Below are 16,097 nucleotides of genomic sequence, written 5' to 3'. Positions count from 1 at the left end.
AGAGGATTTTGTCTGTTTTCATCCTTTTGTAACCATATACAGTATTTTGTTGAACATAAATGTTAGTAAATTGTCTATGTATTTTATTATACAAGTAATGCAGAAAGATTGTCTTAATTGTAAAAGATTCAAGCATGGTATGCAGAGTCGAGTACTTAAGTCCTTTCTCATAGCCCTCTTCCACAGGAGGAGTCACAATAAGAAGTTTGGTATGCATTCCTCCAGCCTCGTTTCTATGAATTTACATACATATAGTAAACATATGAGTGTTTATGACTATGGCTGCCTATTGTTTGGCTAAACTTATTAGGATACATTTCTACCTGTAGATTTAGTAATCTATGAGTAAGTATGTTATTTAGCTCTTCCAATCTGAATCACCAGATTGCCTCCCTGTAAGTTGGTGGTAACATGTTGTATTCCAACAACAGATGAGGCCCATGTCTTCTTCATATGCAATGAATTGAACTCGAGGTCTTGTAATACACAGTGTCATTGTCTCTGTTCCAGGTATACTTAAAGGGAAGGTCTGGAGACAAGATGATCCATGAGAAGAATATTAACCAGCTAAAGAGTGAGGTTCAGTATATTCAGGAGGTGGGTACTGTACTCCTTTTTGAAAAGTTCTTAGGCCATTTCTCTACACCTTACATTTCTTTTATGGGTTCTGTCTTTCTTCCTTTTGTTCCCTTTATGTTCCTGAATAGCCTCTGTGTTCCCATGTGTCAAATATACTTATTAATGATTTGTGAGGAATTTTTATTTCTTCCACTAATTTTTTTCCTCCGTGCCTGAGGCCTGAACTCAAGTCATGGGTGCTGTCCAACAGCTTTTTTGCTCAAGGCTAGAGCTCTAGCTTTTGAGCCATAGCTTTTCTTGTTGCTTTTTGGTGGTTAGCTGGAGATAAGAGTCCCGTGGACTTTTCCTTCCTCGGCTAGCTTCTTCAGATCTTAATTTCCTGAGTAGCTAGGATTACAGACATGAGCCGTCCACTGGCATCCAACTTCTCCCACATTTAAAAGAAATTAGTATCAATTAGTTATATATGAGGATTTTATTTTGACATGTTCATGTATGTGTAATGTATCCTCCATTTTTGACCCTTTGGATCCAATCCATTAATTAATAAGTACTGGAATGGAGGCATGCTCGAGTGATAGAGTGGCAGCTATGAGTGAAAAAACTGATAATGAGATGCTCTGATTTCAAGCCCCAGTATTAGCACACAAACACACATACATCAACACGTACTTATGAAGTACATTGTGACTAACAGTTCTCTCTGGATTGTTCCATCTAGTGCTGTCAGTCACTCCCCAACCTTTCCCAGCTCCTCCCTGGCTTGTTTTTCTTGGCACCTATCACCATATACTGTACTATTTACATGTCATTTGACCTTTGTGCTGTGTTTCTCTCAACTAGAATGATAGCCAGGTTAGGGGATTCATCTGTTTTATTGCTGTGCAGGAGAGACTAGCCCTACTTGACCAAGTTTCCTCTGTCCCCCAGCCTGCTAGATTCATAATAGTAAGGCAGGGCGGGGGGACCACCAAGACTGTTGCTTTCCCTACCTTGAAGCTCAAGTGTCTTGCTCTCCCTTCCTCAGGCCAGAAACTGTCTGCAGAAGCTCCGGGAGGATATAAGTAGCAAGCTTGACAGGGATCCAGGAGACTCTCTCACGCAACAGGAGATACAGGTAACAGGGAATGGGGCACCATAGCCTGGAAGGGAGAAGATCCAGGGGATGCTGGCTTCATTAAGAGCTCTCAGTCCAGATAGGGCTCTTGGCAGGTACACTTACACGCACCAGCCTGTACCTAGGTAACCTGCTTTTGGAACGCTGCACAAAATTGAATTTTCATAAATTGTCCTAACTTATTGACAAATCCTCTTATCTCTTAAGGATTCTGTGATCAATTGTCTAGTAATGCACTTTTGCAAAGATAATTATGTAATAAAAAAAAAAAGATGGTAGAAGCATGACTCAGTGATAGAGAACCTGCCTAGCAAGTGTGAGGCTGAGAGCACACTCACACGCATGCATGCACGTGCGCGCACGCACACACACTAAAACAGTCACAAATGCAGACTTTTGCTGGGCACCAGTGGCTCATGCCTATAATCCTAGCTATTTAGGAGGCTGAGATCTGATGATCAAAAATATCCAGAAATGGTGGGCTGGGAATATGGCCTAGTGGTAGAGTGCTTGCCTTGTGTACATGAAGCCCTGGGTTCGATTCCTCAGAACCACATATATGGAAAAAGCCGGAAATGGCACTGTGGCTCAAGTGGTAGAGTGCTAGCCTTGAACAAAAGAAGGCAGGGACAGTGCTCAGGCCCTGAGTTCAAGCCCCAGGACTGGCAAAAAACAACAAGCAAAAACATCCAGAAATGGGGCTGGGAATATGGCCTAGTGGTAAAGTGCTCTCCTCGTATACATGAAACCCTGGGTTTGATTCCTCAACACCACATACATAGAAAAAGCCGGAAGTGGAGCTGCGGCTCAAGTGGTACAGTGCTAGCTTTGGGCAAAAAGAAGTCAGGGGGGCTGGGGATATAGCCTAGTGGCAAGAGTGCTTGCCTCGTATACATGAAGCCCTGGGTTCGATTCCCCAGTACCACATATACAGAAAATGGCCAGAAGTGGCGCTGTGACTCAAGTCTTGAGCAAAAAAGAAGCCAGGGACAGTGCTCAGGCCCTGAGTCCAAGGCCCAGGACTGGCAAAAAAAAAAAAAAAAAGAAGTCAGGGACAGTGCTCAGGCCCCGAGTTCAAGCCCCAGGACTGGCAAAAAAAATAATAATCCAGAAATGGAGCTGTGGTTCAAGTGATAGAGCACTAGTCTTGAGCAAAAGAAGCTCAGGGACAGTGCCAAGGCCCTGAGATCAAGCCCTAGGACCAGCAAAAACAAGCAAATAAATAAAGCAAACTTTTTATAAGTTGACCATGCTCAGTTTGGGTGACATGCACAACATAAAGGACGTCTTGGCCTGTTGTTTATCTGTGTATACAGCTATCTCTCCCCTGGGATGGAGAGCTCCTTGAGATTATAGGGTCACTTTCATCTCCTTGTATCGTTAACCATGGCCAGGGTGTGTGATGTGAAAAGCATGAGTAAGTTGGGTAAATCTTTCCTTGGATAGAAAATCTAGGATTCTGCTTTCCATCTTTTCTGAAAATTCTCGGACAAGAATGTTTTCAGGAGAGCAGAGCTATCCCTTGGTGACTTCACTTGCCATCTTCATTATCATTACTTCAGCTGGGTGGGGGAGAGTGTTTTTCCAGCAACCCTCTTCCCTTCCCCCTGAAAGGAACAGTAGCCTAATAGGAGGAAGGAAGCTGGAAGGACAGAAAAGAAAAAGAGAGACAAGAAAGGAATGAGGAACTTTTTAGGAAAGTTCCTCTCTGTTTAGGACACAATTTAAGGTTTGTTGGCTGAACATCCCCTAGCCTGTTTAGCTTTGGTTGAAAATAGAACGGAAGATGGGTGATATCACATCTGGGAGGTGCTTTTGTCAGGTAGCAGAAGAACTGAATTTCAAGTGCTCAGGAACTGAAAAGCCCGAGCTTCTTTCTTGTTGGCACAAACTAGCAGTCTTAGGAGGAATGATCACACTGTGAGTTGAAAAGCACTGTACCATCATTCCTCATTTGATTATGTTTTGTTAATCCTTGTCAGGATCCCAGTGGGCAAAGGGAAAAAGCTTTGTCTGTGGCAAGCAGCTTCTCATTTTCCCAGGAGGAATGGGCCTCACATATTTTCCAGTTTGCTGCAAGGTTTTATCAAGGGTTAGAGTAATCCTTCTCAAGGCAACTTTCCACTTACTCTGGTTTCTGTTTGCCTCTGGAGCACTGGAAATCTTTTTCTTCTTTTTTTTCTTTCTTGGCCTCCTTCCTCCCTCTCTTTATCACCCCACTCCTACCTCCTTACCTCATTTCTTTGTTTTCTCTCTTTTTCTTTTCTGCCCTTCCTGCTTCCTCTCCCCTCCTACTTTGTTCTCTCCCATCTGTGCCACTAGGATTTAGAGTCTTAGGAATACAATGTTTTGAAGTTAGTGGGTTTGTTGGGTTACATTGTCTTCTGTTTCTCTTTGAACAGGTGGTGCTAGAAAAGCCAAATGGCTTTGGTCCCACCACCCTGTACAATAGCTCACCCAAGGTGAGTAACAGGGGATCATCTGGTGACTGATACATTTCTGTATTGTACTCTCTCTCCCTGGGAGTAATATTTATTTAGTGTAAAAAGGTAAACAGTAGAGAAATTCCCCTTTCCCAAACCCACTGCTTAGAAGTATATTGCAGCCTGCTTTCCATGTTACCACCTCTTGTCCTGCTCCATTCTTTTAAATAAAAGTTGCATGGTATGCCCTTTCATGGCTGTACTTTTAAAAAGTGATGTTTGTTATATAATTTTTAAAAATGATATTTGTAGTTATATAAGAATGTAAGACATGCTTGGAAATATTTTGGAAAAATCTAGATGTATGGAAAAGTGAAAGAAGAAAAAAAGACCAATTTTTGATCTTCCCCGAGGAAAAACTGTAATTTGAAATGTTTTGTTTTTGTTCTTTAATGCAAATATGTATTTACAGTATTAAGATTGTACCAATATATAGCTTTTCTTTGTATTTGTTTCGTTTGCTTTTTTTTTTTTTTGGCCAGTCCTGGGCCTTGGACTCAGGGCCTGAGCACTGTCCCTGGCTTCTTCCCGCTCAAGGCTAGCACTCTGCCACTTGAGCCACAGCGCCGCTTCTGGCTGTTTTCTGTATATGTGGTGCTGGGGAATCGAACCTAGGGCCTCGTGTATCCGAGGCAGGCACTCTTGCCACTAGGCTATATCCCCAGCCCTCGTTTGCTTTTTTGATTCTGGTTTTGATTTTTAAGGCTGAGGATGGAACCCAGGGCATTGCACATCCTGAGCATGCTTGAGCTCTGCCACCGAGCAACACACCCAACCCCAAGGGTGGTTTTTTTAATTAGGTGTTATGAACCCTCAAGTGCAGAGTAGAGTCATATCTACCCATTTGTCATAGCGCATTACCATCACCGTCTCCTCAAGAGTTTTCACTGATTTTACTAGTTTTTTCTTCTTCCACTCTCCCTAACATATTTAATATATGATTTTAAATATGGATATAAGATGTTTTCTCTTTACGTGATGAGCTTTTCTTTCTGAGATTCCCCTACCCCCCCTCAAAGTTTTACCCAACACCATGTTTCTAGGGTTCATGTTATTGCTTTAAGACCTAGTTTGTAATTTCTCTTCACATGTAAAGTTTTATAAATTTTTTGGCTTTGTATTATATCATATGATGAAATTGTGTGTGTGTGTGTGTGTGTGTGTTTTGCTGGGTATCAAACCCAGGATCTTATACATGGTTGGCAAGTGTTCTACCACTGAGCTTGCCTAAAAGAATAATTTCGTGAAAAATTCCATGTCATTTATGTTATGAGACAAGATAACTTATTAATGTCTGGATCTAACTGTGATTCTAGCCACTTGCTTTAGAAGTACAGTTTAAATTTTACTTTTTCCTTGAATCACCATATTTAGCAACAAATTCTAATAATACCTGGTAATAGCTGTTTGGCTGCTCTCTTGTTGTAAGCTCAAAGCCCAACTGTGTATTATCCTGCTATTTGGGAAGCAGCTGGAAGGAAGGGCATGGGCTCTTACCCCTGCCTTACAGACACAGAACTGGAGAACCACAGGACCCTGTCATAAAGCAGTAACTGGGAAGGTATTGCTGCTCTTTCTGCAAGACAGGGAGAGATTCCCTGTCAGACACTCAGGGTGTTGGGAGCTGTATCTCCTGCTTTTGCAGAAAAGATGGGTGCAAGACCCTACATGTCAGCTCTGCCCTCGCTACCAGCCCACAATAGGGTGTGTATGAGAGACACCTAGCCGTAACCTCTATGAGATAGACTTTTCTGCATCAGATCAGGTGTCTGCACTGCTTGGGTTCTTTTGCTTTAAATGGGTCCATCTGCTGGGCCTTTTTCTATGGATCTCTATACTAAATGTTGACAACAGTAAAAGTTGTGCCTTTGGGCTGCTTTTCTTGTGATGGAAATGACATAGTTCCTGTTCCTGGGGGAAGTCTAGATCAAAGGAAAGCATGGCCCCTGTGCCCAGAGCTCTAGTGATGGAGGAAAGCAAGCTATATACAGAAAGGTAGCATACCCAGACCTGTTAAGAAATCATACAGCTGAGTGTGTCTGAAAATAATGGTCTTAGAAAGCTACCAAGGGAGAATCTCTAGATATGAATAACTCCTGGCTGGTCTCACCTTGTATGATGTTAATTCTTTCATGAATATGGGCCTGGAAAATGGTCTAAGCCTGTGAGTTGTAGGGACCCGCTGTTACCAAGAAAAATGATAGCTTCACCTTTCCTTCTGTGCTCCGGTGATAGCTGGACACTTACGAAACTGAAGACGTGGAGAGCTTGAGGAAGACTGTGCAGGACTTGCTTGCCAAGTTGCAGGAGGCTGAACGACAACACCAGTCAGACCGTGTGGCTTTTGAGGTGAGATTTGGAATTCAGGGAGAAGGTGCCCCAAGGGATGGATGAGTGGATGCAGGAACCCAATGACTTTCTCCACATGCACTTCATGTGTTCTGGAAGGCAAAGCCTTTGAGGCCTGGGACATTATAGTATTTGCTATCCAAGTCTGGCCTGTATTTCAAAGATCACATCTTCATCCCCTGCTATTTTGAAGATGAGCAGTAGTACTGGTCTGGCACAGGTAATTGAGAAGTCCTTTCTGTGTGTACCATGATAAGAATCACTGGGTTCCAAGGCTTCATCAGCAAGAACTAGTGCTGTCATGTTCACTGCTGAATCTCCAGTGTCTGGCACTGCATGTGATGTAAGGTGGAGTTTTTATATATGTGGACTGAGTGAATGGGTAAGTCTGTATTGTGGTAGAAAGAGCTGTACCTGCTGGGCGCTACTGGATTATGCCTGTAATCTTAGCTACTCAGGAGGCTGAGACCTGATCATAATTTGAAGTTTGCCAGGGCAGGAAATTCTGTGAGATTCTCATCTCCAATAAACTACTCAGAAAAAGCCAGAAGAGGTGCTGTGGCTCAAGTGGTAGAGTGCTAGCCTTGTGCCAGATAGGTTCAGGGACAGTGCCCAGGCCCTGAGTTCAAGCCACAGGACTGGAAAAAACAAAACAAAACAAAACAATAACAAAAAAGAGCTGTACCTGTAGAGTCAGAGGGCTATGTGAGTTTGAACAAATACCCTAATTATTGTTACAGTCTCTCTCTCTCTCTCTCTCTCTCTCTCTCTCTCTCTCTCTCTCTCTCTCTCTCTCTCTCTCTCTCTCTTTCTGTGCTGGAGTGGGATAGAGTGGGAGTTGAGGGCCTCATGCATATTGAGCAGATGTTCACCCACTGAATGACATCCCCCCCCAGCCCTGTAGTTATACAAGGGGTGTCGTCTTGTTTTTTAAAGCAAGTGAGGGTCACGCTATAGAGAATGAAAACTTTCTTCTATGAAAAATATGTGAACTGAGCACCAGTGGTTCACACCTGTAATCCTACCTACTCAAGAGGCTGAGATCTGAGGATCACAATTTGAAGCCAGTCCAAGTAGAAAAGTAGGTGAGGTTCTTATCTCAAATAAACTACTCAGAAAAAGCCAGAAGTGGCACTGTGGCTCAAGTGGTAGAGTGCTAGCCTTGAGCAAATGAAGCTCAGGGACAGTGCACAGGCCCTGAATTCAGGAAAAAAAAAAAGTGGTCTTCCAGACTTTCCAGAAAATTTCTTGCATATAAAATGGACAGTGTTGGGGCTGGGAATGTGGTTTAGCAGGAGAGTGCTTGCCTAGCATTCATGAGCCCTGGGTTCAATTCCTCAGTACCACATACACAGAAAAAGTCAGAAGTGGCACTGTGGCTCAAGTGGTAGAGTGCTAGCCTTGAGCAAAAGGAAGCCAGGGAACAGTGCTCAGGCCCTGAGTATGATAAACTTCTTTCTTTTAAAGTAACTGAGGAAGAAATTTAACTTCCCTTAGAATGAATTTCAAATTTTGTAAAAAGGCGTCATGAACTATACCTCACTTTGGGATTGTGTGAGGTAATATATGAGAAAACTTTATTATCCAAAAGTGTTTGGGGCTTGAACTCAGGGCCTGAGCACTGCCCCTGGTTTCTTTTTGCTCAAGGGTAGCACTCTGCCACTTGAGCCACAGCGCCACTTCTGGCTTTTTCTTTATATGTGATGCTGAGGAATCGAACCCAGGGCTTCATGTATACAAGGCAAGCACTCTACCACTAGGCCCTATTCCTAGCCCCTAGACATGATTTTTTTTTTTTTTTTTTTTGGCCAGTCCTGGGCCTTGGACTCAGGGCCCGAGCACCGTCCCTGGCTTCTTCCCGCTCAAGGCTAGCACTCTGCCACTTGAGCCACAGCGCTGCTTCTGGCCGTTTTCTGTATATGTGGTGCTGGGGAATCGAACCTAGGGCCTCGTGTATCCGAGGCAGGCACTCTTGCCACTAGGCTATATCCCCAGCCCCTAGACATGATTTTTTAATGATCAATTTAGTAAGCAGATTATCCTATTGTAAATAGCTTAATTTATACTAATACCAAGATTAGTTTGAGGAGTTAGATAGAACAAAGCAGCCCTGTGGGAAAGGAGTTCTTGTTGGTATTGGTTTCAGGTGTCACAATTAGGTTAATTAGGTTAGTTATATATCATTTCAATGACCAGCTATTTCTCTACCTTTTCTTTTTCTTTTTTTTCTTTTTTTGGCCAGTCCTGGGCCTTGGACTCAGGGCCTGAGCACTGTCCCTGGCTTCCTTTTGCTCAAGGCTAGCACTCTGCCACTTGAGCCACAGCGCCACTTCTGGCCGTTTTCTGTATTTGTGGTGCTGGGGAATCGAACCCAGGGCCTCATGTATACGAGGCAAGCTCTCTTGCCACTAGGCCATATCCCCAGCCCCTCTTTTTCTTTCTTTCTTTCTTTTTTTTTTTTTTTTTTTTTTTTTTTTCTTTTTTTTTTTTTTTTTTGCCAGTCCTGGGCCTTGGACTCAGGGCCTGAGCACTGTCCCTGGCTTCTTCCCGCTCAAGGCTAGCACTCTGCCACCTGAGCCACAGCGCCCCTTCTGGCCGTTTTCCATATATGTGGTGCTGGGGAATTGAACCGAGAGCTTCATGTGTAGGAGGCAAGCACTCTTGCCACTAGGCCATATTCCCAGCTCCTTTCTCTACCTTTTCTGAAAAAAAAAAAAAGGAGGAAGGGGAGGTTGCGATTGTGCATTTTGGAAAGCAATTTCTGCAGAAAGGCTTCAAGCAGGTTATAGAAGTTCAAGAAATACTTGTTGAATCTGACCACTCTGGCATCTGCTGCTCCTAAGCCGAGGTGCCTGAATATGAGAAAGGCCAGAAGGCTCCTGATAGCTGCATTTAGAAGGGATATTCTTTAACCCCAAGGTGCTTAGCACCTACTTGCAATGGTACACACTCCTTGGGTGTTTCAACTATCAGGGTAGGTAGAACACATTCTTGTAGTTAAAAGTTCTTTTGAGCTGGCTAGAACTATAGGAATAGATGTGGCAAAGGAGTCCATTTTTTTTCCAAAGCACTTTTATGATTCTCTGTGGGGGCTGAGGTTTGTGGCCCTATTAACACTGAGGTCTGGGCACACCTGAACCTGAGTGGGATGTTTCTGTACTGAGATAAAAGGCCTTTGTTTTTAAGTTTCTGCTAGTGAGGCTGGCCTGTTTGAGGCTAATGGGGTTTTGTGAGAGTTTTTCAACCTCTCCCAATGAATTGGATTTTTTTTTTTTTTACCTACTTTGCTGAACCTGGGGGGTAGGAAGGACATGGTCATCAATTACCATGAAAAGAACCTACCAGTAAGCTTGGGTTTCCCGTTCTACCGGCTGTTTGCTGTCATGAAGGATTTGCAGAGAACTTGCTGTGAACTGGGCTGGTTTGTAGTGTGGACGTGTCCCATCACATACACCATCCTGTGCTGTGCTTTCTTCAACCTCATCCTAACTGGGAGGAGCCAAACTAGCTGGTGGTGGTATTTTGCCACGGCTGCTGCGGCCTTCCAACTGTCCATGGATTCTCTTTTATCAAATGAAAAACCACTGAAGTAACTTGGAAGCAGTGAACCAGATTGTAGAGTAACTAGCTTTATAGTATTGGCCTTGTCATTCCCTAGCTGTGTGACCTTAGTTAGTTAACCTTTACTTGCAAAAAGGAGGGGAATTAGACTAAACCATGCATGTCTCGTTACCGACCTTATTGAGCAGTCACTGCATGTGAGGCCCTTACTGTGTGCAGCTCTAGAAATGTGATGGTGATCAAGGCTGGTCCCATCATGAAGCTGATGGTCTACTCCAGGATGTCCAAGAGCCTGGGCAAAACTGGGCTAGTGCTATGAGAGAGAAGGGCTGTATGTCCCCTGTGGGCCTCCGTAGGCTCCCAAGACTCCTTAATAGAAGGGATGTCTAAGTGAGAGGGGAAGATAAGTGGGAGTTGAAGAGCCTTAGGAAGAAAAAAGCCCTTATTTTACTTTCTCATTGTAAAATTCTAAAATTCTGCTTCTGTCTTTTCCAAACTGATTTCTTACCTGATAAATGAAAGTTTCTTCCTGGTTCCCAGTAGCCCTTTCAGATGCTGTGTTGGCCTTCATGTGAGGATGAGAAGAGTTGGAAATTTCTTCCCCTGGTCTTGTTTTTCTTAATGGTACTGGAGATCGAGCCCAGTGCTTCATGTTTGTTGAGTAAGCCTTCTACCACTTGAGCCATGCTCCCCAGACCTGGATTTTGAATTAAGTAGGAAAGCTACAATGTTGGGTGACTCTGGAGGACTTATGGGGATGTTGAAGTCTGCCATCTGAAAACAGGTGCTTGTGGATTCCAGGTGCCACTTTAAAGAACATCTCATTGAACCATGTGTGCCAGTTAATGTTGGAGAGAGAGAATCTCAAAGGGCAAGTTAGTCTCCAGGGTGGGACTGAGCAGGATGGGAGGGATGCTTCATTTCTTCCATTTTGACTCCAGAGCCACTTTATCCGTGTTTGCCTCCCCCACGTCCCCACTGAACACATGCCCATCCTGTGTTTATAGGTCACACTCAACCGGTACCAACGAGAGGCAGAACAGAGTAACATCGCCCTTCAGAGAGAGGAGGACAGAGTGGAGCAGAAAGAGGCAGAAGTGGGGGAACTGCAGAGGTGCTTGCTGGCGATGGAGATGGTAATGGCTGAAGCCTCTCATTTCCATCTCTGGACTCCAGGGCTAGAGGAGGGTCAAGGACTGATTGAGAGGGTTGCTGAGGCCCTCCTTTTCAAAGCAGCTCCCGAAAAACCACATGTACAGCCTTGCCATATCTCTTTGAGTGCCTTTTAGCCTTTAAAGAATGGGAAGGCCTTTTCTCTCATCTAGCTTCAGCCTCTCTTTGTCTAAACTAGAACCCATGTCCACTTTAGTTTCATGTTTATACAGATGGCCCTTTGGGGCTTTTGAAGCCTATTTTTTTAGCAGCCACTCAACCTGGTCCCTCAAACATTGCACTGGCTGGTGGTCTTGCATAATGCAGGGCCAGGTTCTCCCTCCAGGCAGCTGGGTGAGGCTGGGAAGTTTCTGTGTGCTGAGGGTGGGAAGGGCTATACCTAAAAGGGGAGGGCACCCATCAAACCAGCTTGGCCTGCTGCTCTTTGGCAGTTGTCCCAGGCTGTCCCAGCCCTAGTAGCCATCTTAACCCAAGCACAAAAAATGATTATCATCTGCTCATGCTAGATGTTCTTCCCTTTGGCTCACCCTCCAGGAGCATCAGTCCTTGCTGGCAAGAGTCAGGGAAGGAGAGATAGCCCTAGAGGAACTTCAGAGCAAGAACGCTGACTGCCAAGCAGAACAAGAAAAGTAAGGACCATTGTTCACTATGAAGTTGGGGTGCAGGGAGCAGAGGGCGAGCTGTGCAGCCTGCAGCTCCCACATTGGCCAGGCCTGGGAGGAAGCATTGCTGACGTCAGATCTTCCAACTCTGACTCATAATATGCTTGCTCTGGGTGGAGACCTGCCTTGGGACATATTGTTGGGAAGGCTGCCGTCTTGGGGAGTTTGTTTTCCATGGAGCAATAACCTAAAGAAAATATATTTATGGTTTTACAGCCAAGGTCAAGGGAGAGCTGGTAAAATCTTATCACAACCTCTATTCCTCTGGTGAAACTGACTAAAAGCTATTGGAGGGACAATCATCTCCTGTTTAGTCATGCTGATGAAAAAGATAGGATGAGCAACTTGTTAAGGACCTCCAGTTACTTAGAACCGTTCAAAGAGAAGCTGGCAACCACTTTTCCTCAGGGGTGTATAAGGGATCAGTGGGACCTTTTGCAAATTCCTTCTGATGAGAGAAAGGGAATTGCTTCAGACCAGTGGAGTCTACAAAGCAAAGATTTTACCCTCTGCATCTTCAAAAATTTGGAAATTCTGCTATCAGAAACAAATAAAATCTCCCCGTGTATAGTGATACGCACTTTCTGAGGCAGGAGAATTACAAGTTCAAGGCCAGCCTGGGCAACTTAGTAAGACCTTATCTCAACACAAGATTTATATCTCTATCTATCTGATTCATAACATCAGTATGGAGGATCTAATTGCCATTATATAAGCTGGACCTTTTTTTCAACAGATATTACCTCAAGGTCCTTTTAAGGATTTACTAGATTAAGAGACACATTTAAGCCATGTGCCAGTGGCTCACACCTGTAATTTTAATTACTTAGGAGGCTGAGATCTAAGGATCACAGTCTGAAGCTATCTTGGACAGGAAAGTCTGTGAGACTCTAGCTCCAATTAACCACCAGAAAAAAAGCAGGAGGTAGAGTTGTGGCTCAAATCATAGAGCATTAGCTTTTGGGCAGAAAAGCTTAGGGATAGCACCCAGGCCCTGACTTCAAGACCCAGGATTGGCACTGAAAAAAAGAAAAAAGAAGAAAGAGACACATTTAGAACTCTTCAGTCTTTTTTTTTTTTTTTTTGGCCAGTCCTGGGCCTTGGACTCAGGGCCTGAGCACTATCCCTGGCTTCTTTTTTGCTCAAGGCGAGCACTCTGCCACTTGAGCCACAGCGCCAGTTCTGGCCGTTTTCTGTATATGTGGTGCTGGGGAATTGAACCCAGGGCCTCATGTATACGAGGCAAGCTCTCTTGCCACTAGGCCATATCCCCAGCCCCTAGAACTCTTCAGTCTTCAGGAGGTATTTTCTTTTTTTTTTTTTTTTTGGACAGTCCTGGGCCTTGGACTCAGGGCCCGAGCATTGTCCCTGGCCTCTTCTTGCTCAAGGCTAGCACTCTGCCACTTGAGTCACAGCGCCCTCTCTGGCCGTTTTCCAAATATGTGGTGCTGGGGAATCGAACCGAGAGCTTCATGTGTAGGAGGCAAGCACTCTAGCCACTAGGCCATACTCCCAGCCCTTTTTTTTGGAGGTATTTTCTTTCCTTTAGGACACTTAGATTTGACTTTGCTGGCATAAAAAAAAATGCAGATATCTTATTTGCTACCCTCCTTTATGATTTGACTTTGTATCAGAATTAGCTTTTTCCCCCCCAAGAATTTCTTTAAATTGCAGTTGATCTTCTGTATTAATGGGCTCTACATTTATGGATTCAGCCAACTGGAAATTCAAACTGTTTGGGGCAAAAAATTGCTTCTATTCTCTTTTCTCTCTCTCTCTCTCTCTCTATATATATATATATATAATATATATAATATATATATACACTTGTCATCATTTCCTAAACAAAGCAGTGTGACAATTATTTATATAACATTTACATTGTATTTGATATCATAAGTAATCCAGAGCAGATAGAAATTATATGGGAGAAGGTACAGATGTATATGCAAATATACCATTTTCTATAAACAACTGGCATATTCCATGGGTTCTCTTGGAACAGTGTTCCTATGTTATGCTAGAGATGGCTTTTTTTTTTCTTGTGCCAGTACTAGGGCTTGAACTCAGGGCCTAGCACTGTCTCTGAACTCTGTAACTACTTGGAGATAGGGTCTCATGGATTTCCCTGCCTGAGCTGGCTTTGGACCTCAATTCTCAGATCTTAGCTACGATTACAGGCATGAGCCACCTGCACCCAGCTTGGGATGGGTGTTTTTAGTTCTCCTTCTTCACTATTGGAGGTGATGAGGAGCAGACTAAGAGAAGGGAGGAGCAAAGGATTCAAAAAGGATTAGACAATCCCAAACTAAGTCTTGGGAATAGCAATTTGATAGCTGTCTACTGACTTTATAGATAAAAAGAGACTAAGAAATAGAGTGTTGGAGGGCTACAGGTGGAAACTTAGAATGTTCAAATTAAGGAAAGATGTGGTTGCTCAGATTGCATTGTTCTCAAAGCACTTTGAGAATTGCCTACCCTCTAGCAACTTGCACTTACCAACTTCCTCAAGCATAATTGCAGAAGTAACCTTGTACCTTCATGGGTCCAAGACTCTGAACACTCTTCTCAAGTGTCTTGTTCTGCTACTCAGAACACTTCGACATCAAATGTGTAGGTTTCCACAGCAAGCAATTCTCTGCTGACACCTATTGGATATCCTAGAATTTAATTCTGTTTCGAGATTACAGAGTTAGTGTAGACCCAGACCTCAAAGGTTGAGGGTTCAGTCCCATAAAACTGCCCTGGCTGTAGTTGCCATTCACAAATACTGAGTCGAAGGGGATATACACTCTTCTACCATTTGGCATAAATGAGTTCTCTCAGTTGCCTCCTTAGGTTTAGTAATTTGCTAAAATAATATTTAAAACCCAGGAAACACTTTGCTTACTATTAGTGGCTTATTATCATGGATATTCTAAAGGGTTCAAATGAACTGAGAGGTGCAGCGGTACATAGGGAGAGGTCCAGAGAGGTGCCATCCATAGGAAGTTGGGGTTGCTGCTTTCTTGGCACATGGATATACTCACCAAGTTGAAAGCTCTCTGAATCCTTTTGTAAGTTTTTAAGTAGATGTTCCATTATGTAGGCATGATTGATTACATTGTTTGCCATTGGTGATGAACTAAATCTTCAACCCCCTACCACCTCATAGAGGTAGGAGCATGGCTGAAAACTCCAATCGTTGCCTCATACTTAGAACTTTCTGATGAGTAGCTCCCAACCTAAAGCTATTTAAGGATACCAACTACCAGCTACCTTGTTAGCATAGAAGCAACACTGGGGATTGAATTTAGGGCCTCATACTTGCTAGGCAAGCCCTCTATCACTTTAGCCACACCCATAGAACACAAAAGATACTCTCTACCATTAGGAATTCCATGTTAGGAACTAGTCAGAGACCTGGGGGGGGGGGAGAATATATATATATATATATATTTGCCAGTCCTGGGGATTGAACTCAGGGCCTAGGCTCTGTCCTTGAGCTTCTCTGTGCTCAAGGTTGGCACTGTACCACTTACAGTGCCAAGTCAGGCTTTTTCTGAGTAGTTTATTGGCAATAAGAGATTTTCCTGTCCTGGCTGGTTTTGACCTTCAATCCTCAGCCTCCTGAGTAGCTAGGATTACAAGTGTGAGCCACCAGTGGTACCTGGCTAAGGATATATTTCTCATTGGAGTTCATGGCTCAGTTTGCTTAGAATGTGAAGGAAGCAATCTTGACATTGGTGGCTCACACCTATAATCCTAGCTACTCAAGAGACTGAATTTTTTTTGTTTGTTTGTTTTCCAGTCCTGGGGATTGAACTCAGGGCCTGAGCACTGTCCCTGGCTTCTTTTTGCTCAAGGATAGCACTCTGCCACTTGAGCCACAGCGCCACTTCCAGCTTTTTCTATATACGTGGTGCTGAGGAATCGAACCCAGGGTTTCATGTATATGAGACAAGCACTTTACCACTAGGCCATATTCCTAGCCCCAGGAGACTGAAATTTGAAGATCTTGGTATAAAGCTAGTCCGGGGAGAAAATTCTTATTGCTAATAAACTACTCAGAAAGCATAAAGTGGCAGTGTGTGGCTCAACTGGTAGAGTGCTAGCCTTGAGCAAAAAAGCTCAGGGACACTGCCTAAGCCATGAGTTTAAGCCCCAGGACTAGCCAAGAAAATGAATGTGAAA

The 16,097-nt window shown here is 43.8% G+C and overlaps 1 protein-coding gene across 2 annotated transcripts in view; it reads left to right on the top strand.

Moving 5' to 3' along the window:
* Nucleotides 1–16,097, top strand: part of Tuft1 (tuftelin 1) — a 43,364-nt gene that overhangs the window by 20,599 nt on the left and 6,668 nt on the right. For both annotated transcript variants that reach the window (XM_048357211.1, XM_048357210.1), the window contains 6 exons: nt 511–597; nt 1,607–1,696; nt 4,099–4,158; nt 6,415–6,528; nt 11,097–11,225; nt 11,797–11,891. In XM_048357211.1, coding sequence (XP_048213168.1) covers nt 511–597; nt 1,607–1,696; nt 4,099–4,158; nt 6,415–6,528; nt 11,097–11,225; nt 11,797–11,891 — 575 coding nt within the window. The remainder of the gene's footprint in view (nt 1–510; nt 598–1,606; nt 1,697–4,098; nt 4,159–6,414; nt 6,529–11,096; nt 11,226–11,796; nt 11,892–16,097) is intronic.

This window comes from Perognathus longimembris, chromosome 11, assembly GCF_023159225.1.
Source record: "Perognathus longimembris pacificus isolate PPM17 chromosome 11, ASM2315922v1, whole genome shotgun sequence".
NCBI lineage: Eukaryota > Metazoa > Chordata > Mammalia > Rodentia > Heteromyidae > Perognathus > Perognathus longimembris.
Note: the sequence above shows the minus strand (reverse complement) of the source record. Positions and strands in the feature narration are given on the sequence as shown.